This window comes from Larus michahellis, chromosome W (assembly GCF_964199755.1).
Source record: "Larus michahellis chromosome W, bLarMic1.1, whole genome shotgun sequence".
Classification (NCBI taxonomy): Eukaryota; Metazoa; Chordata; class Aves; order Charadriiformes; family Laridae; genus Larus; species Larus michahellis.
In genome coordinates, this window is record NC_133929.1 from 15,467,025 (window position 1) to 15,490,395 (window position 23,371).

The window sequence follows — 23,371 nt, forward strand, 5'->3', positions numbered from 1 at the left end:
AGCAGCTCTCCTAGGAAGGCAGGCTGAGAGAGTTGGGGTTGTTCAGCCTGGAGAAGGCTCTGAGGAGACCTTATAGCAGCCTTCCAGTACCTGAAGGGGGCCCAGAGGAAAGATGGAGAGGGACACTTTATCAGGGAGTGTAGCAGTAGCACGAGGGGTAAAAGTTTTAAACTGAAAGAGGATAGATTTAGATTAGATATTAGGAAGAAATGCTTAGGAAGAGGGTGGTGAGGCAGTGGAACAGGTTGCCCAGAGAAGTTGTGGAGGCCCCATCCCTCAAAGTTTTCAAGGCCAGGCTGGATGGGGCTTTGAGCAGCCTGGTCTAGTGGGAGGTGTCCCTGCCCATGGCATGGGGGTTGGAACTAGATGATCTTTAAGGTCCCTTCCAGCCCAAACCATTCTATGATTCTGTAAATAGAAAACAATAGCTCACCACCAACCAACCAATGCCCAGCCAGTCCCCATGCAATGGCAGCCCCTGCCAACCTCCACCCCCTAGTTTTATTGCTGAGCACGATGACATATTGTATGGAATATCCTTTTGGTCAGTTGGGGTCAGCTGTTGCAGCTGTGTCCCCTCCCAACTTCTTGTGCACTCCCAGCCTACTCACTGGTGGGGCAATCTGAGGAGCAGAAAAGGCCTTGACGCAGTGTAAGCACTGCTCAGCGATAACTGAAACATCAGCGTGTTATCAACACTATTTTTGTCACAAATCCAAAACCTAGCCCCATACCAGCTACTATGAAGAAATTTAATTCTATCCCAGCCAAAACCAGTACAACAAGGTATCATTATACTACTACTACTTTTGCGTCCCTGTTATGATAATTTCATCTTGATCAGACTTCCCTAGCATCCAGCATGTGATACATAAGCACCTTACAGTAGTAAAGATATATTGCATTGTCTATCATTAGTTTCTTCTTTCTGTTCTGTAGTAGAGCAACAATTCTCTTCTCAGTATCATGCTGCTGATGAGCTTATAGGATGATTTCTTGTTATTGTTGGTATCTATAGCTCATTTTCTACCTCGGACTTTCTTTATATGTGCTTATATAACTGAACCATTTCCACTTTCTGTATGCATTGCTTATGTTTATTGTTAGTGAAACCCATCATTAAGCAAATTGTTCCCTTCATACATTCCCCATCATATACTTTGTGCCCTTAGTATAATTTCTTTGCTAGTTCTTCTTAACCTTTTACCCCTTTGATTTGTCTTCCTGATCTCTACACTTATTTGAGACTGCTATTTTTACTTTTCTCCTCTATTTAAAAATTATTTGTTCTGCCATTTCATGGTCACTCCACTTTACTCTGTGCTCTCACATTCTCAGTCTCATTGGTTAGTTCTTTTACTACTTGCATACTTCACCGTGCATCAAAAAAATATTACCAACTCATTACAAGAACTTGCTGAGCAGTCTGCATGCTGTCCTGTACCTTCCCCAAGGTCACACCAAATTTCTGCAGTATTTAGTCCAAGACGCCTCTGTCAACCACAGAACAATCTTTCTCTTGTAAAAACTCAAATAACGATAAATAAGATCACTCAAATTCATAAATGCATATTCTGATCTAATGTGCCTCCCTCCTCAATTTATTTGGAGAGCTAATATTCTTCCCATGTTTGGAACATTTGCTTGTTCCATACTGTTATGAGCCCTTTGAGTGGAATGGAACATAAATAAGAGCGCTTTTATCATGCCTTAAAGGCATGGAAGTTGTTTGGGCTTGCTTCCTTCCTGTGATATTTCAGATATAAAAGGGAGAGTCCAGCACAAAGTTTACAAAACAAACCAAGTGGTCTGTGCATACCGTCATCTAGGTAACGACAGCGCGAGACAGAACATTTGGTACATTGTGCATTCTTAGTTCTGATCCACATGCTTAAAGCATCATTAAATGATGCCGTAGGAAATCAGACAAGTTGGTTTGGCTACCAGCTTGAATAGGCCTTATTGTGTAATTTACACAATTAAAATAACGAGATGTTAGGTCCTATGATTATCTTTTACCTATACATCATATTTTATTCAGTAAGGCATGATTTTAACCTGGGGTCTGAAAGACTAATCAGTGAGCAGAACCCTCTAATTAAAATGTACTCTTATTTATATTGTACTATTAATGTTCCCTAAATCTTTAGCTGATGATTGAAATGCTTTTTGATAATTATACATACTATTTTATCTAGTGTGGTTTTTTTTCTTTCTTCAGAAACATCTGTGAAACAGAAGGGATGAGACTTTCTATTAAAAATTGTGGGAACACATAAAATACACGGTACACTTGCTGTTATATAAGACTCTTTATTAGTCTAAATACTTGTGCAATATTTGGCAAATGATCAAAAATAGTTTCTCCTGATGTGTTTACAGTGTTTTAAATTAAAAGCAATGCCCATTTTCAAGTGAAAATGTGTCATACAAACAGAAGTGTTCCTCTCATGTACTTTCTGCTTGACAGGATAAACTGTAAAAGTTGAGCACAAAGTTTGTAACAAAGTTCTTGTGAGAATTAAAGTTGCTGTCTAGCAATTCTTCTTATAAACAGAACCAGAGTCTTTCCCCCCCGTGTAGGGTGTTTTTTTTCCTGTGACTTCATGTTTACTTAATTTCCTGTCTGATGCTGTACTTAATCAGCCACATTAAGAGAAATTATTTTGATTTCATTGCATATTCTGTTGCTTTTTATCCCATTTTAATGTTATTTCTCATAACCTTTGAGTGGTAAAATGGTCACACACAAGAACATTAGAGCTCCTATTTCTCTAGTGAACACTTCAGAAATGTACTAAGGCATAAATTTACCAGAAGTTTTGAAAAGACACTGTGTTTTATATTAAACTGTGTAAAAAGTAGCTTGCAGTGCTAGAAAAATATACTGAAGTGTTATAAAAATTACTCAGCATCACATGCAAAACATCTTATTTTCAACCCAGGTGCGAAACATTTATACAAACCTGTTTATTAATTATCAATTATTGTTTCCTAAGGATTTTAAAAGAAAACCGTGTCAGTTTAATAACAGCTGCTTTTGAACATATTTCACCATTGTCTATGCATTCAAAAATCCGTGCAACACTTCACGTTACACAGAAAAAATGTGCTTTGGTAATGTTTCATGTTATAAATAGACAGATAAGCAAATACATACACTGTATTATTTACAAGAAAAACACTTCATATTCCAGTAAACCCATCCCTCTCCTCGTATCTCAGATTTAGCAATCTTTTTATTGAGTTGCAGACTGACCTTGGATGTTTAGTCATCCTCAAATGTAAGTGAAAATTACTGGCATCTGTAGTTTTGTTTCTTTTTTCCTTTACCAAAGTGCTTTAATAACCATGAATGGTCCTGAATGAAATTCAAATGAAACAATCTGCTGCAGTTCAGGAAAATCTTCATTTGCCATATTTAGGACACCACACTGTTGATATTTTTTTAGGACTGTAACCTTAGCTGACTCAAGGATATTTGGAAAGAGAGTAGGTGAAAAAAAAAAAAAAAAGATTATATGCAGTCTTAAAAAAAAAATAGATTGTCTGGTGTCCCAGCCCTTCCCTACCTCTCTAACAAGCACATTTTGCTTCCTGTTCTACAGCTTTCACAATGGCAACAAAAAAGTTTTGTTTACGTGAAGTAAGCATAATTACTATAGTTTTTGGAGAGCTGAGCATTTTCAGAGATGGTAAAGAAACATATTTAACAAAGCTGAAACTGACAAAGAAAATACTGAAAACCAATTATAACACCACCTTATGTAAAGAAGACTTGTATAATAAATAACAAACACGGCCTAAGCTATCAAACCACAGCTACATGACCAAGAATATGCTGCTGTTTTCTTTAGCAACAGGAAGAATATAAAAAGGCAACACCTCTATTATATTATACAAAAAGATTCTGCCATAATAAAAATAGATCCTTGCTGAAGGCTGGTTTCCAATTCCTTCATTTGATGTAAATATCAAGTAAATTCAACGTTGTCAGAAAATTTATGTCATATTAAAGCCACAGTAAGATAATAGAGTTGTGATTAGCTCACTATGTGAGCCACAAAAAAATTTAGAAAGAAAATATCCTTTGTATATGGAATACACCATAATATTCAAAACTTATATTGAGAGGCATGGTCTGGAGTGCAGTAATAAAAACTAGGAGGTCGAGTTTCTTTAGGCTCAACTCCAAATATTTTTTTTTTAATTAGGAATACTCCTTTATGCTCAGATACCCATAAATGCTTTTTGAGGAGATACAGATAAATATAATAAAGATACAGGTTACTAGAGAAAGAAAAATTTCAAACTGACCAAGGACTGAACTAATAACCCTGCAATTTCCTTATTTTAGGAGATAGCTTCAGCAGCTTATGGAAAGTTTGAACAGCTGGAATCTGATCTAACTGCAATGGATAGGAAAACGAAACAGCGATCTATTGGAGGGAAGCAGTCTAAGATATGGCCATGTGAATGGACAAGAGGGAAAAAAGATCTTAGGGATTGGGGGACATGCATTAATCATCCTGAGCAGCAGTATATTTTAAGCCATTGTTATCTTGATACACTCCAGAGATCCTTTAGGAAAAAGTTTCCATGCAATTGTTACAAATTCTATCAAAAGCAGAGGGAGAAAGTTGCAGCACTCCAGCCATGCTATAAAGTGGCGTAGAGACAGGAGACTCTAGTATGGAGTCTCTCTGTGATCTCTTGAAGTCAAACATGAACAGGAAGGGAGTATCTTCCCTAAGGACCTTTATCCCATGAGTTTTATATGAGAAGAGTTATCAGAAGAAAAATAAACAAAACTGCAGACTTGCAAGGAAGCAAGCTAATGGATGAAAGCATCAGATTAGCAAGTGCCACATGGACAGATTGTAATAGATTAATTATAAAATGGCTCCTGGAGGCTCTCACACTTTTCTTACTACTAAACTTCATTATATCACTTCATATATATAAAGTAATCTTCTGAGAGACAGATGACTTTTTGTACATTCTGACATGCTACTTAACTGTTTATCACATCAAACACAATCATAAATAGATAAGTGAGGAGTTTGTAGCAATTTTTTTTTTTTGAAGGCAGATAATTCAATTTTGTTCTCAGCCACAATCCTGCACTTGTTAAGAAGATGAGACATTTCTGGCAAAACAGTGTGGTTTATAAAGAATTCAGACTGCAGATGAGTTAGTGGATGTGATTTGCAGGCCACACTTACATTTTTCCCATGCTTGAAAAGACTAATACATAGATATTACATAAACCACAAACTAGGGATCTAATGCAGACAAAGTTCCAGAGGAGCCTCAGATATTTTTGTGTCACTGTGACTATATTTATAGGAGGTTCTGATACGACATTTGCTGTTATATTCTGTTTCTTGCTATTTTAAAAGTTCTCACACCTGCCTATCACTAGCACGCTTGCACCATTCTAATAAAAGATAGAAGGCATGGATTTTTCTCCTTAATTTCCATGTATCTTGCACTGTTTTGCTAGGATTTACAGTAAAAATTGTTGTTGGCCTAGAAATTGATGTATATTAATGCATCATCTGAGAGACTATTTGTCCCTTTCCATGCCTGTTAACACTACCTTGCAATACCATCAAATCAGGATTGTTCGTCTTTCTCCCAGTTTTCTAGTTTTCAGTCATAAGTATCTCATGATAAAAGAAGCTAAAAGTCTTCTTTTCAAAGTAATCTCACTATTCTTACAGAAAATGAGAAAATATAAACAATTCCTTCCAGCCTTCTACAATATTTATAGAGAGTATATCTTGTCCAACTGTCACAGTCTCTTGTCCAATGTAGCTTTTCTTACATAAATATCTTTGACATTTGTATGTTCACATTTTTAACAGGCTTTTTTAAAAAAAAAATGTGTCATTAAGCCTTTTTTGAGAATGGGAACTAAATACTTCAATCTATGTTAACATGTATATTGTCAAGTACATGTTGATGTGCATATTAGGGACTAGTTAAGTGTGTACTTTTAATTCATGGATCAACCCTTGACAATTGATTATTTTACTTTTGCTCTCCTCCGAAATCCCTCTAGTGTTTCTAAATCCTTAATGGGAACAGGGCCCAGAGAAAGGAACACTGTGTTCTGCTACAATGGTTCTCATCACATTTTATCTTCTTTTCAGCCATTTTATATGATATAGTATTATGCTTTAGTACTTTCTGATTGCTATACATACCATTAACATCCTGGCTTTCAGGGTTGCGCAACACAAATCCCATGGAAATCAATGCAATTTGTTCTCAGTGTATTTATATACAACACAGAATTTTGAGAGGTCCAAATTATTAGAAAGCAACAGAGGTTTAATGTCATGCCTCAGAAACATAAATATAATAGATGCTGATTCTGGCACATAGAGATATCAGGAAAAATTTAGGTTTTTACCTACGCAAGTTATTTAGAGGCCCATTCAGCCACTTGCACATCCAAGAATCTGAGTAGCGTGGAAAAGTATAATAGCTGTCTGACATTTTAAGTTGTGTATACATTTGTGCAGGGGGAAAAGGGATAGAGGAGGAAAAATTTACTGTAGTACCTGAATGTCAGTAGTATTAGATGCATGTGTAGCTTCCCCAGAACCTCTTGGGCTGATGCAGGTTTTCTCAGATTGGATATCTCTGATGTAGCAAAGGCAAGAAGGATGCTTACAGGAAATGAAAACCCACATAAAATCATAGCAGAGTTGCAGGCCCTGCATTTGGTCTTGTAATCTTGTGGCGCTCCACAGTGTTTAAAGAGGAGAGATGAGGAGGAATTACCATAACTCTACTTCATACATTAGGATTGGCACACAGATAATAGTTGGTAGAATCATAAAAAGTATAGATGTGTTCCTGCAGTATTTGGAGTTTAAGAGTACATGTCTTCTGTTGCTTTCTCTTTCAAGCAAATAAACACTATGCTTTTACTCTGAGCTTTTGCTCATAATTCACCAGCCCTTTTAGAGCTGACATAGAATAAATAATGGTTGAAGACCACCTCTTTCTACATGAGAAAGTTCTCTGTAACTCCAGCAATATTGACTGACTCACATATCACTACTGTGTTACAAGAGAGTTAGCCTTAGAGATACTGAAAATCAGTAGGACTCTGTGGCATGAGTGAACAGTAAAGATTATGTCCTGGTAATCTTACTCAGTTTGAGTAATCCCTTCTTCCACTCATAAAAAAAGTACCCTTGTATAAGGAAAGTAGAATCTGACACTAAGTTAAAGGCCTCAGGATTTGGCCTAGTATTTTTAACTTTGAATTTAGCATTCTGTAACGGAACAATATGTGCTACTCATTCTCATGCAATAAATACTAAAAAATATTTTGCTTTATTCTTGTAGTTACCAAACTTGTATTGTGCAATAAAAAGCATTTTAAAAACAATATGGTGTTAATAAAGGCCATATTTTAATTACATTCTCTGGGAGTTTTCTGCTAAATTCATTGCGCATCACCTATTTTCAAAAGCATATTTGTATACTAGCAAGTAGAAAAGATTTGTAGAATTTGGTACTTGAATATAACTTCAGAAATGTGTTTATGGTGCAATTGTACATTTCTGTTAAGTTCTACAGAAAATGAACACTATGTATTCTCATGAACTGCTCACATGGACATAAGAGCCATAATGAAAATATATAAAATAATAAGAGAAGATAAATCAGGTATTCATGAACAAGGGGATATTTGGCTATACAGAATAATACTAATAAGATTTATATATATCACTATCCTGTGCAATGCATAAGCTTTACTGAAGGCAGAAGTTTGAAGGGATTCAGAAAAGCATATCTATATTCAATCTTTATATCTACAAAAATATAGATGCTGATGAAACATGAAAAAATATTACTGTATTTATAAAAAATTAAGTTAGGCAGATTTAAAAGAGGGAGTGCCGCACACACATCACAGTATCAATCAACTACTACCTGATGTCACTATGAAAAAAAACTTACCTTGTTAATCAACAGTTATTTTCTATAGGCTGTCTTGAAAGTTTTTGTGAAACCTTTCATACTAACAATTATCAGAGGCAAGATTCAGGACTAATCAAACTCATCTGGCATGATAATTACTATGTTCCCATGAAAAATGACAATTTCTGTATTGATAAATCAATGAGGTTTCCTGTTTCCGTATATGACCTTTCTTAACATTCTCACTTGAAAGTATACCTTACAGACATTTTTCAGTCACTATAGTTCTAGTATATGCCTAACTTGACTAAAATAAAAGTCTATCCCACTTCTCAAGTTAAAGTGTTTTCCACAGGAGTTGACAGAGTACAAGAACATTCATGTTACATATCCTTTTCCAAAATAAGCATATCCACATGCCAAAAATCACTACTTATACACATTTTTAACAGTGAATAATTTACTCCTGGGGATGTAAAGATCCTTATCTGTTTTTTTAAATATGCCATATATAAACACAGACATGTGAAAGGGTAACTATAAATCTGCAGTGTAAACTTACATATAACCATACCCATCTTTCAAGTGTTCCTGTGAGATAGGACAGGAAAAAAATATATGCTTACTCTTTATGTTCTAATTCAGCAGTCACTGCTGCTGAAAGTCGGTGTATGGGAGCAGAGTCCCACTTGCATTCTCTCTCTTACTGATCAGTTGCAATTCTTCCTCTTCCCCGATACAACATGCTGGAGGAAAGCAGGCTAAAGATGGGGCTGGGTGAGGAGGTCAACTATACCAAATTTATTTTTCAGTTGCCCAGTTTAGAGGATGAGACAGCAGACAAAAATCTAGCTTTATATGAACCACCTACACTCCTGCATTTTATAACTTGAGTTTATGGAAGATACTCTAAATTTTAGCCATATAACTTGGATATAGAATGATTTGTCATCAACTGCAGAATTGTAGAGATAACACCTACTAACATACGTATTGGACTAATATGATGAACATAATAGAAAATAATGTTGTAATTAGTTCTAGTTTTGAACAAAACACAAATTATTTCTTTTTTTCAAATACTAAAGTGGGGGGGAGGGGGTACAGGCATAAATAGCATCTGATTGTGCTCCTAAGTTCCATGCTATAGCTTACTTGCAATGACACCCTTCAACAAATTAACTACATCATTGCTTTTAAGTATTAATTGCACAAAAGAAATACACAAAATAGTGAAAAATATGAGCTAAAAGGAGGATAATCATCTTCAGTTATGACAAACAGTAAAAACACAAAACACAATAGATCTAGGCTTACACACATAGCAACACTGAGATGTTTAAGTCCTCTCCTTCAACACATTACATGTGATAAAAGATATACAAAACAATTAAAGAATTTTGTGGTTACTCACAGAAGATATTTAGCAAACAAAAAGCCAGTAGCCAAAACCCACACTGCCTACTGTCTCATATCCCTGCCATTCAATGTATTTATTTATTTTTTCATGCAATAATCTTGATCTTATTTTCAATAACACTGAGATGTCATCTATATTATTTACCGAATATATATAGACCCTGACTATGGGGTCTATTGTATTATTAAGGCATGAGAAAAGAATAACAGGCAATTTTTGAGAAAGGAATCTCTGTGTGTTGTTAACGCTCAATGTCACAAATATTTCAATTATCTTCTAAAAAGAGGTCTTAAGGAAAAAAAATACAATTTAAATACATGTAAGTTTGGCTGTAAAATCCAAACATATAAGTTAAGTTGAGCATGGTATAAGAAACCAGCCTTTTTTGTTTTTTTCCAAGTTAATAAAAATCAATTGAACTGGAGTAGATGTTTTGTGTTTGTCACCAATAGTTTATTGTAACTGCTAACTTGCACACTTTAGAAGAAGAAAAAAAAAACCAAAAAGACAGAGTTCACTATATATAGCCTTCATACTGGCTACTTGATTATACACAAGGCATAATGATCATAACACAGTCTAGTTTCCATAATAATTTGTGCACAAAAAGACACCAGACATTATGTGAGCATTACAGTGAAATGACATCACAAGTCCAGTGACAAGTCAGCATAATACAAAACATATTACAGAATCACAGAATGGTAGGGTTGGAAGGGACCTCTGGAGATCATCTAGTCCAACCCCCCTGCCAGAGCAGGGTCACCTAGAGCAGGTTGCACAGGAACGCATCCAGGCAGGTTTTGAATGTCTCCAGAGACGGAGACTCCACCACCTCTCTGGGCAGCCTGGTCCAGTGTTCTGCCGCCCTCAAAGTAAAGAAGTTCCTCCTCATGTTTAGGTGGAACTTCCTATGCTCAAGTTTCTGCCCATTAACTCTTGTCCTGTCCCCGGGCACCACTGAAAAGAGCCTGGCCCCATCCTCCTGACACCCACCCTTTAAGTATTTATAAGTGGTGATAAGGTCCCCCCTCAGCCGTCTTTTTTCCAGACTGAAGAGACCCAAATCCTTCAGCCTTTCCTCATAAGAGAGGTGTTCCTGTATTGATCTACTGAAAATTACATTGTTTTTAAAAAAACAATAAGCCTTTATTCAGTAGTAACTTAACCACAGTCTGATGCAGAGATTTGCCGTGTAGTTATAAGTCTTTTAAGGGAAGCAACCTCTGCAGATAATTTTGTTATGCCCTGCTTCAAATACAGGTTCTCTGACTCAGAGACACTGAAGATACTGTCTTTTATTTCAACAATTTCAGTTTTGCAACCACTCTGAATTCTTACATTGAATTTCTTTCGATGCCAGAGTTCTGATTTGAGAGACCAGTCTTGGATATTAGTCACTTGAACTGAGAAAGGAGTGCAAGAAGAATACACCAAGTTTTGTCCAGTATGTTTTTCAAGCTCAATGTGTCTTTTTGATGACATATCAATAGGTGATGATAGTTTCTGTGCAGCATCATAGTCATTATCTACTGCTTCCACTTTAACTTGCATGGCTTTGGCTTTAATTCGAAGTTTGTGAGGCAAAGCTGAAGAATTTGCTTCTGGAACTTTATGTTCAACTGGCGAATGGATGGGACCCTTAGGAACCTGCTGTTCATCTTCTCCATCAGATGACTTTCCAACTGCACTGTCATCAGTTTCTGAAGTTCTGGGGGAATTGCTGGAGGACGTATTGACTTGGAACAGAGGAGGAGAATGCGAGTACACGTTAAAGGTAGTTCCCGTGTAGTGTGGATATATGGATGCTTTCTGTGAACTTCTGTCATCTCTTGGCGCTCTCTCTAATTCCACGGGCTCCTGTTTTATAATCTGGAACTTATTTTCAGGACTTCTGTAGTTGCTTTGCATACAGCTTGATTGAGTATGCTCTACTGATGATATTTCAGACATATCAGACACAGAGCTTTGAGGAGAATGTTTAATGACAGAAATACAACTACTACCAACTATAGATGGTTCATGTTCATCCACAAATGAGTTAATATTGGATTTGGAACTTTGATAATCCTGGAAATACACAGCTGTTGAGCTACTGAGTTTCTGTATCTCTTGGGCATAGGCTGCAGAAGTAATTAAACCAAACTTCAGCTTCAAGGAAAGCAACTCTGCCTTCAAAGTGGCATTCTCCTCTCCAAGTGCAATTAGTTTGTTCTCTAAGACAAGGTCATTCAGTCGTCGCTTTTCACGAGATCTTTTAGCAGCTTCATTATTTTTCCGTCTTTTCTCCCAATACATAGCATCTTTCTTTTCATCTGGAATGAATTCTCGCTTTCTCCGGCAAGCTGAAGATTTGCTTTTTCCGCTACTTGCTTCAGTGAATACTATCTCTTCATTTGTAGACAATTCTTCAGACACTTCTGCTAAAGTAGACTTAAGTACCATGATTTTGTCCACATTGTTACTTGTGTCAGCAGGTCCATGTTCCTTTTTAAGGGTCTGCATTTTTCTCAGCTGCATCAGAAACAATTTCTAATAGATCTACAATGAACAACAGAGCAAACTATTTCCCCAGTACTTCTCATACCACAACTTAATGCGGTACTTTGAAATCCACGCATATTCTTCCTTTTGTTTCATATTCTCAAGCAGAAGTGTCTAGATCAAATTTTCTTGGCAGAGGTGATGAGAATCTTCTAAATAGCCTTCAATAAACAGAAAATTTTATTACTGTTTAGGAATTGCTGGTTTGGGGCATTCAAAAGTAACTTTCAATAAAAAGCTTATACTAGCATTTGATTCATTAAACCTGCTGTAATATGAAGGAAGCTTGACACTGAAACAACTGATATTCTAAGCTTTAGGATACTTAGGTAGCAGATTTGTTTCCAAAACAAATACCATATGATTCAAGGAAAATGAATAAAAAAACCCCTATATATAATATATATAATGTCACAGAACTTTACATAATATCACTGACCAACTTAAACCTAGCACTTAACACTGCTGAACACCAGACATCTTGATGAGCAGCACTGGAAAGTATCTTGTCCTTCCAAATTAAAACATCTCTTCAGAAAACAGCTGTGGTGCGTGACTTGGCAATGCTATATATTTGGGTCCTCCACAGATTAAAAATAACATAAGCTGATTTAGAGAAGCTAGATTGCTTTGTATTATCTTAAAATAACACTGCTATTCATTAAAGTTACTAAACATTAAACTATTGCATTATTATTTGTATTTATTAAAATAATTCACATTATCTCCAAGCTTAATTTTTCAAAATGTATTCTGTAATGCAATATCTAATTATTTAATTCTGTTGCTCTAACGTTTTGATAGCAATTCTACAAAACTAAATTAAATTCCATTTCAAGCAGTCAGATATTTTCAAATAAACTTCACTTTTGTAAAGCTGTGTCTACAAAATTTACCTCAGTCCTTAAAAAAAGAAAAAAAGCAAAATAACTTCCCATTTTAAAGAACCATGCATTTATCACTGTTTTTAATAAACAGCTCAAATCACTATGTAGCAAAGTGTCAAACAACAATAAAAGCTCACAGTTATATGTCTGCACATATTTCTAGTTGTTGTTTTCCATGTTCCACATCGGTATCATTAATTATGCTATTGATAGCATTCTGTCAAAGGTTATGTATTTTAAAAAAATGTTCACATACCAGGGCTGGTATAGAACCTGCTCATAGATACACAAACATGACCAGTTTGTACTCTGCAATTTGAAAAACTGAAGAATATATTTTGTACTTTCTATCTACAAAGCATTTTAAAAACATTTGCTAACTACCTCAAGACTTTTATGAGGAGGAAAGTGAGTTTAATTTCAGTTGATGGATACATAGCCTAACTAAACACTGCTTAAACATTTTGGAGCTACTCTACCACTACTGCTTTTCATAGACAAAAAGTATGCCATGAAATTCTGCACCTTTCAGGTTTATAATAATTAAGAAATTCTCTTTAACTGAGGATGTGGCCTCCAAAGCCCAAACCAACCTCTACCGAAATCATCCAACATATTCTTTTTTGCCTTATATCTAGCACTTTCAGTGAAATTCTGTTCCTGCTGAAGAAAAACTTTGATGCCGACTCTACCGGAATAGTGATATTATCCCTAGATTTGTGGTCAAGAGGGTCTAGGCCATGGGGAGCAAATGAAGTTCAAACTTTCTGGAAACACTGGGTAACTGGATGTTATATTATTATAGGTTATCCAAGATCAAAGAAGGAAACAAAATTTATAATACCAATGTTACCACCAATTACTGCTGAATCCATTACAACAGGGAGAAATACAGAACTATTGCTCCTGCATTAGGGTTCCCTTTTCTTACAACTTAATAGGTATTTTAAGTGTTTATGGTTCCAGGATCAATATGTAATTAATTCAGTGGAACGCTGATGATGATGCTTCATACAAGATGAAGCATTTTTGATAAAATGTTGATTTTCTTTGTCTTATTGAAAGAAAATCATGGTAGGTGTCTACACAATATAATTTATGCAAACATCAAGAATCATTCATTTATTATGACACTTTTCAATCAAATATTTAAAAAAAAATTAATAACCTCATCATGGCACTTAGAATACTACTGCACTTTCATATTACCCACTCCAAGTTGTATCCAGAAAGTTGATGTCATATGTAATTTATATAAACTAGTTTTCCTAACAATAAAAGTCTTCAAATGACTGTTTATCCTAATAACTACAAATTAACTCATGAAAGCTTAGTTTTCTTCCCAAAGGTAAAATACACAAATTATGAAACTAAAGTTATTATTTGGAGAGATCTAAACGCATTAAAAAAAGCTGTTCCTCAGAAAGGTCAGTCAAGGTTAATAGGCACAAATTCAACCTACATTTTCTTCAATTTGCTTAGAAAGTCAGTATAAGTCTAATTGGACCTGTTCAATTTGTCCAAAACCAGGAAAAGCTTTAAATATTTATATAAAGTAATATATAAGTTATCTTTGCTTCTCTAAGTTTTAGTTATACTATATATATATATATATATATCATGACATTTTATTTAAATATCACATTACTTGACAGTAGGAAAAACTAGATTGCACAAATCAATAACTTAATGGTAACAATACTCCGCAAATAAAACAAAATCATTAATTTCAGTATTTGTTATTAGGGATGCTAAGATTTTATTGTTTTCCCCTAATTAAGGGCCACAAACCAAAAATACAAAATCAAATGTTAATTATTCTGACAAATAGCTTTCTATTACTGAACTCTTTCACATGGGTACAAATGATGTTGCAACAAAAAGTCTGAGGTCAATTAAAAGAGACTTCAGAGCCTTGGGAAGAATGCTAAAAAAAAAAAAAAAATCAGGAACATAGGTAGTGTTTTCCTCAATCCTCCCAGTAACGGGGGGAAACTTTGGAAGAAATACGCACGTCAAGACATCAATACCTGGCTCCAGGACTGGTGCCTGTGCCAAAACTTTGGGTTTTTAAACCATGGAAGAGCCTTCAAGAGACAAGGTATGCTGGGGTCTGACGGGATCCATCTGTCCCGATATGGAAAACATGTCTTTGGGCATAAGCCAGTGGGGCTGAACAGAGCGCTTTAAACTAGAATTGATGGGGGAAGAAGGGGATACCAACAGGACTGCAGTAGGTAAGCCAAGGGCATGGCATGGCACCACCTGAGGGTGGCAATGCTAATGGAAACATTTACATTGCTCCAGGGAGCACTGAGGGCTCAGGAGCATATCTGAAATGCTTGTACACCAACACACACAGTATGAGAAACAAACAGGATGAACTGGAAGCACTGGTCAGCTCCCAGACTTACAATATCATTGGTATTAGTGATACTTGGTGGAATGAGTCCCATGATTGGAGTACAGGGATGGAGGGCTACAGGCTGTTCAGGAGAGAGAGGCAGGGCAGATGAGGTGGAGGTGTCGCATTATACATAAGGGAGAGGTTTGATTGTACAGTCCTTACAGTTAGAGATGATGTAGTTGAGAGCCTCTGTGTGAGGATTAGGGGGATGGAAAACAAAGTAGATGTCATAGTGGGTGTCTACTACCAATTGCCCAGCCGGGATGTAAGCAGTGATGAGTACATCATGATGAGTACTACAGGCAATTAGGAGAAATCTCTGGATTGGTAGCCCTTGTCCTTCTGGGAGACTTCAACTTCCCAGACATCAACTGGAAATAGCATACTGCTGAGACAAGCAGGTTTTGGAAATTCTTGAAGTTTGCAGGAGATAACTTCTTGTCACAGGTACTCAGTGAGCCAACTAGGAAAGATGCTCTCCTAGACTTGCTGTTCGTGAATAGAGAAGGACTCATCTCAAGGCATCATCTCAAGGCATGTGGAGGAAACGAAAGCTATCAGAAGTACTCAACATGGATTCACCAAGGGGAAATCATGTCTGACTAATCTGATAGCCTTCTATGATGGCATGACTGGATGGAGAGATGAGGGGAGGGCAGTGGATGTGGTCTGCCTTGACTTCGGCAAGGCGTCCGACATGGTCTCCCACAGCATCCTCATAGGGAAGCTTAGGAAGAGTGGGATAGATGAATGGACAGTGGGGTGGATTGAAAACTGGTTGAAAGAGAGAGCTCAAAGGGTCGTGATTAGGGGCACAGAGTCTAGTTGGAGGTCAGTGACGAGTGGTGTTCCCCAGGGGTCAGTACTGGGCCCAGTCCTCTTCAATATATTCATCAATGACCTGGAGGAAGGGATAGAGTGCACCCTCAGCAAGATTGCTGATAACACAAAGCTGGGAGGGGTGGCTGACACACCGGAAGGCTGTGCTGCCATACAGAGACACCTGGACAGGCTGGAGAGTTGGGCAGAGAGGAACCTTGTGAAATTCAACAAGGGCAAGGGTAGGGTGCTGCACCTGGGGAGGAATAACCCCATGCACCAGTACAGGTTGGGGGCTGACCTGCTGGAGAGCAGCTCTGTGGAAAGAGACCTGGGAGTCCTGGTGGACAACAGGATGACCATGAGCCAGCAATGTGCCCTTGTGGCCAAGAAGGCCAATGGCATCCTGGGCTGCATCAAGAAGAGTGTGGCCAGCAGGTCGAGGGAGGTCATCCTCCCCCTCTACTCTGCCTTGGTGAGGCTGCATCTGGAGTACTGTGTCCAGTTCTGGGCTCCCCAGAAGGGAAGGAACAGGGAACTGCTGGAGAGGGTACAACAAAGGGCTACCAAGATGATTAGGGGACTCGAACACCTCTCTTATGAAGAAAGGCTGAGGGATTTGGGTCTTTTTAGTCTGGAAAAAAGACGGATGAGGGGGGACCTTATCAATGCTTATAAATACTTAAAGGGTGGGTGTCAGGAGGATGGGGCCAGGCTCTTTTCAGCGGTGCCCGGGGACAGGACAAGAGGTAATGGGCACAAACTTGAGCATAGGAAGTTCCACCTAAACACGAGGAGGAACTTCTTTACTTTGAGGCTTGCAGAACACTGGACCAGGCTGCCCAGAGAGGTGGTGGAGTCTCCTTCTCTGGAGACATTCAAAACCCTCCTGGATGCATTCCTGTGCAACCTGCTCTAGGTGACCCTGCTCTGGCAGGGGGGTTGGACTAGATGATCTCCAGAGGTCCCTTCCAACCCTACCATTCTGTGACTCATGGGGTATGTGATGGTAAGTGGCTGTCTTGGCTACAATGATCATGAAATGGTTGAGTTTAAAATTTTCAGTGTAATGAGGAAGAAAGGACAGCAGAGTTGCTACTTCAGGAGAGCAAACTAAGTTATTCATGGAGCTATGTAGTAGAGTACCCTGGGAATCTGCTTTAGAGGGAGTCCACGAGTGCTGGTCAGTTTTTATGAGACACCTTCTAAAAGCACAGGCAGAGGCAATTCCACTGTGTCATAAGTCAAGCAAGCAGCGCAGAATACGAGCTTGGCTGAACAAGGAACTCCCTGTGGAGCTCAAAAGGAAAAAGAAATTGTATGATCTCTGGAAGCGAGGTCAAGTTCTGCAGGTAGATTACAGAGCCGTGGTTCATCTATGCAGGGAGAAGACACAAAAGGACAAAGCTCAACTAGAGTTGAAACTGGCCAGTGTTGTGTCAGACAATAAGAAGGGCTTTTTAAAGTATGTTAATAGCAAGAGGAGGTCTAAGGAAAAAATTGGACCAATATTTGTTGAAGATGGTCACTTGACTAATAGGGATTAAGAAAAAGCAGAGGCAGTCAATGCCTTTTTTTCCTCGGTCTTTAATAATATTGATAGACCTCAGGTTGCCCGGTCTCCTGAGTTGGAGGGCTATGAGTGCGGCAGCATCTGGCTGGCGACCAGTCACCAGCTGTGTTTCTCAGGGCTCAATTCTAGGACCAGTTCTGTTCAGTATTTTAATCAACGACCTGGATGCAGGAGTTGAATGCACCATTAGCAACTTTGCTGATGATACCAAACTGGGAGGGACAAGAGGCCTTGCAGAAGGATCTAGACAGATTGAAACATTGGGCAAAGATTAATGGGATGAAATTTAACAAGTACAAATGCTGGATTCTGCACCTGGGATGGAGTAATGCTGGGCACAAGTATAGATTGGGAGAGGAGTGGCTGGAGAGCAGCCCTGCAGAAAGGGATCTGGGGGTGCTGGTTGACACTAGGCTCAATAGGAGTCAGCATTGTGCCCTGGCAGCCAAGAGGGCAAACTGCATCCTGAGGTGCCTCAAACACAGTATAACCAGCCTGTCAAGAGAGATGATTATCCCACTGTATTCAGTGTTGGTGCAGCCTCACCTCGAGTAATGTGTGCAGTTCTGGGCCCAACAATTTAAGAAGGGTGTTAAGGTCCTTGAATGCGTCCAGAGGAGGGCAACAAAGATGGTGAAAGGGCTGGAAGCAATGCCCTATGAGGAGCAGCTGAGGACACTGGATTTGTCTAGTTTGGAGAAAAGGAGGCTGAGGGGGCGACCTCATTGCTCTCTACAGCTTCCTGAGGAGGGGAAGTGGAGAGGGAGGTGCTGATATCTTCTCCCTGGTATCTAGCGACAGGACGTGTGGAAATGGGTCAAAGTTGCACCAGGGGAGGTGGACGTTAGGAAGCATTTCTTTACCAAGAGGGCAGTCAAAAACTGGAATAGGCTTCCTAGAGAGGTGGTTGATGCCCTGAGCCTGTCAGTGTTTGAGGCATTTGGACAATGCCCTTAATAGCATGCTTTAACTGTAGTCTTACAGATGTCAAGCATGGACCAGACCTTCAGCTGATCTAAATTTATATAATTCTATTAAAAGGCAGTGGAATTATGTCAGTCAATCACAGCTGATGCTCTAAACTTGCATCTTATTATATGAAAACTTAACTACAAATATAGAAAATAAACATTGCCTGTAAAAAAATCTTGATCTCTACCAGTCACTGCAAATGAAACTGAGAAACAGCAGTCTTTAGAGCTCTAATCCTGCAAGATAGTCCAGAAGGGAAAACTACTGTACACACAAAGCTTAATTTTCTTTATCGAGAGTCCAAGTGTTGAGTTCTAATCTTAAAAGGAGGTCTTAAAGGACTGGCATCTATATTGCTAACCACTGTGAAGCCATCTCTATGGCAAAATCTGGTTTATTATTTAAATACTTTGTGGACAGAACTGAAAGCTACACCAAGATGTAGCAACTTACAAAAAAAAAAAAAAGGAAAAATATTTTAAATAAGGCTTTGTTTCCAACAGATAATAAATAGATTTATATAATATCTGTGACCAGATTCAGTCTCAGAGTATGCTAACTTGGACATGGATCAATTCAACATGTGAATTAGAAAAAAAAAAGCACAGGATATTTAACAAGGTCCCAATACTAATCCATTTCAGGTATACCTTTAAAACCAAAAAAGTTTTCAGAAACATTGCTTCTATTATGTTTTGAATCACATCCAAGTATACCCTTGTTTACACAATTTTATTTTTGACAATCATCACCATCAGTATTAGACAGTTACAAATATCTTGTTTGAAATTCCTCCCTCCGTGTAAAATACTAACACTGAAATCAACTGCCATTTTGTCATAGAATGGGACACAGGAACTTGCATTTTTTCCCTATTACACATCCTAAGCACATTTATATCTCATAATTGACTGTAATAATCATGACAAGGTCACCTAAAAGAGTCAATTAAGCTGTGGAGTCAGATACATTTCTTAACAGCGCGTCATAAGACTCAGTTGTACACGTTATTGCATCATAGTGATGTTATAACAGCAACATGATTGCTGTCTGCAAAAGGAAACTATTGCATAAACATAGTTTGCACAACTATTTGTTAAAATAAGTCAATTTAGAATTTAATTATGAGCTTTATTTCAAGATAAAGGATTAAAAAAAGCAACAGACTACTGATATCTTTTCTAGACTGCATTCCTTTTATTGCAATAGATAGAATGCACGTATGTTCTACAAGTTTCAGCCAAAGCATGGAAAATACTGTTCCCTCTTAGGATAAGATAAACTGTAAAGAGGTCATGTAAGTCCCTATTGCTTATGGGAAGACTCTAAGCTTTTTGACACCTTTCAAATCAGGTCCTTTAAAATGAATAAATAAATTCCAAAAGAAACTTGAAGCTTTGAAGTCAGATTCAGGAAGCTGGATATTTTGAAAGTTAGTTAACAGTCCTTTAGAGAATAAGATGAGTTGAAAATACAGAATGGAAAATAAAGGCAAATAGTTTTACAAACTGTTAATAGTTCAATAGTCAAATAAAGACATCTGCAATGTGAGAACTCATAATAATATATTTGGTGGTGCCAATGATATTAAGGATCTTCAATCAGTAATCCTTGATTTGGTTGGTTCAAATCAGGTCTTTGGGCCAAAACCTGAAGCCTTATTCATTCAAATTTCTTATCTAAGTCAACATTTTAATTGAATAAGGATGGTAAAACTAATGCCTATAGCAATATTTTAAACTAGGCTCTGGACTGAATTAATTACTGAGGAGAACAAAGATGACTCAAAGTAGGTTACATACATACTAGTGAACACAACGAAACTGAGTGCAATCATTCAAATTATATGTCAAAACTGTACTTGACCCCAACAATCAAGTAGCAGAAAAGTTTGTGCATGTTATCAAAAAATATCACCTTTTAAAAAAAAAATGTACCATTTACTACCTACAACAGTTATACTGAACATACCACCATGGTTGTGATACTAAATTTTCACTTTGAAGGGTTTAGTCAAAAAACACATTAATTTTGGTTTTGTGTACTTAGAAGACTGGTTTAGGTGCGAGCACACACGCACACAAATTGCCTCATATTTAAGACAAGTTATCATCAGCAACTTTCAAGGCAGTTTTCTGTCAAGGACAGAGCACAAGATGACCCCAGAACATGGGACTTCTAGCCACAGCCTTTGCCGCTGAAATGTCGAATTGACTTGCCAACAACAGAATTGGGCAATGACGAGTTTTCATTGTTTGTGACTTAAGGAGAAATCCTAAATATTCAGATGGGGGGAGGGGCGGGGAGAGGGAGGATTTCTACTGCCTATCTGTGAGCTGTACCCTTCCTACAGTGGCACCCAACCTGTGGCAGCAGGGCACGGCCGAAATCTCGGAGTGAGGGTGGGGGAAAGAGGGGTGCCCCTGGGCCGCCGGTTGAGGACACCTGCCCACGGGGAGACCCTCGGGCAGGGAGCTCGGGGCGCTCTGTCTGATTCGCCCTGACTGAAAGCGGCGGTCAGACATGACATCCGCCCCGCCGCTACCCGCCCTGTGGTCCTGCCACGCTGCGGCCCACTGACGCCCCCACAAGGGGGAGACGGGCGGGCGGGGCGCGGCGGCGGGGCGCCCCCCTACGTGACCGGCGGTGCATGGTGCCCGGCCCGCTGTTCAAAACAGCCCCGCACTATCACCCACCCTGACCTCGCAAGCCTCTACCGCCGTGCCTGCCCCAGTCCCAGAACGGCGGGGCGCGGCAGTGCCCTCAGCCCTCGCCCGCTGCCGCGCGGACGCCACGCGTTGTGCAAGTCCTCGGGGCAGTTGGAGCCGCCGGGGCGAGGGATCAGGACCCGCCCCCCCCGGCCCATACCAGCACTGCTGCAATACTCCCTTCTGTAGTGTTACCCATGACCCAATGAGCGTGCATTCTGGTCATGATCACGCATTAACTAACCAAAGATTAGTGCTACCAAGAACGTCATACTGACCTACTCCTGCTTTTGTTGTGCACCACACTAAAATGCTGGATTTCATGGGACTGGGGTACTCCTCTGCCCCTGGGCCTGGCATTACTTCTTCATCTGAGCCTACTGCAGCTGTCGGGACATGGGCAGGCCATCTCTCTTCTTCAGTACCATTGACATTTTCTTAAATTCATTCCTCTCTTAAATTACATGTTTCCCTCTTTTAAAAGGGGTGACAAGTAAAAACCAGTACCAAAGAAACTGTTTAGTGTCTAGGTAAAATGCCTTCCTAAAAATACAGCCTTATCAAAAGGGCTCTGAAAGCATGGAGTTAAAAATCCAAGCAAATGGCCTTGAACATCTATATGCACAGCTCTGGAGAAGAGACCAGGAATAGCACATGAAGCCACAATTGCTAGAATGTGATAGGACTAAATATAGATTAACACACATTTCATTTTAAGATACACAACACACGGTCAGCAAGTATGAGTTACCTCCCCACTTACCCAGTTGTCTACTTTCCTTATTAAATATACTTTAACAAAAATCTGTTAGTTACAGTTTTAAGTGCAATTGCCCCAGTTTCTTTGTAGCAAGATTATAAAATCACATAATTAGCCCCCTCTTCCTAGCCTGACTGCCAGCAAATTCTGTGATAACATAATATAACACTTCCAAGAACTATCATGTGATGGATCCTGTAGAGTCTGAAAAACAGCTAAAAAAGTGACAAAAAAGGCTTAGGCAAACACCACCTAGCAAAACACGGGGGCTGTGGGGAAGACTGCTACCATTAATTCAGTTTGCCCACAAACAACATACCTCAACACCGTGTGAAAATGGGATCTCTCCAGTGGCCTCTGACAATCCATCAGCAAAAAACTCGTTTTTTTTCTCGTAAATCTCTGCACCGAAATTACCATAGCCTTTCATACTCACACACACATCGTGCACGCTGCCTTCAGATACCAAGCCTCAGTACTGACACACCAACAAAACGTTATATACACAAACACAGCAAGCAGCTCCGCACCCACACACACGTCCACCCCCCCACACTCCCCTTTCAGGCTCCCGCACATGACGCCACTCCAAGCGCGCATTCCTACCTTCAGTGCAGCGCGGTAAGCGGAGAATCCCCTGCACCTGGCCGAGGCGAGGCGGGTAAGGACAGGCAAACAACATCATCTCACTCGTCCGGAAGCAGAGCAACCCGGAGTGAGTGAGGGAGCATGTAGCAGCACGAAAGGATATATGTTAGTAGGTCAGAACTGCGCGCGCGCACACGCATTCTCCCGCTCTCTCTCTCGACCGGCAAGAGTCTCGGTCGCTCAGCTGCAAGTGACAGCAGGAACACCCCAATCCACACCGAGCACTCTCGGGGGGTGGCCAATGGAGGCTGCTGGGAGGCGGGGTTGCGCCGCTGGGGCTGTGTGTGGTACAGTAGGCCTATGTGCTGAGTATTGCATACACCTCCAGGCGGGGAGCAGCGCACGGAAGGGGTACGGGGCTGACATTTACGTAATCACCCCTGGTGACCTGGGGCACCGTGGGAGGGGGTGTTCTTTCCAACATTCTGTGGGAGCGGTGAGGCGTGCACAGTGGGCTTCTGCTGGGACAGGGCTGTGAAAGGCTCCATGCTCCGTGGGGTCCGCAGCGAGCTGTTGCGTGGCTGTGTGCGTGCATACGTACGTACGTATGTATGTGCGTGTGTACATGAAGAGGGTCTCTGCCCTTATTCTGAGGAAGATTTATGCAGAGGTTTGAGCGCTGTCGGTTTTATTGTCAGGGAAAATTAATTGAGCTGTTACTCTCACAGCCTTACCATTTACTTGTT

General features: G+C 39.3%; 1 protein-coding gene across 3 annotated transcripts in view; it reads right to left on the bottom strand.

Moving 5' to 3' along the window:
• The window catches only part of LOC141735548 (nuclear factor interleukin-3-regulated protein-like), a 35,158-nt gene extending 12,287 nt beyond the window's left edge, over positions 1-22,871 (bottom strand). Inside the window, exons 1-2 of one of the 3 annotated variants that reach the window (XM_074568522.1) lie at positions 22,644-22,871; positions 10,492-12,072 (exon numbers count right to left, since the gene is read on the bottom strand). In XM_074568522.1, coding sequence (XP_074424623.1) covers positions 10,532-11,887 — 1,356 coding nt within the window. In that variant the 5' untranslated portion in view covers positions 11,888-12,072; positions 22,644-22,871 and the 3' untranslated portion in view covers positions 10,492-10,531. Of the gene's footprint in view, positions 1-10,491; positions 12,073-22,356 lie in introns of those variants that run through there. The other 2 variants (XM_074568523.1, XM_074568524.1) reach the window with 2 other exon arrangements.
• Between the last annotated feature and the right edge of the window lie 500 nt (positions 22,872-23,371).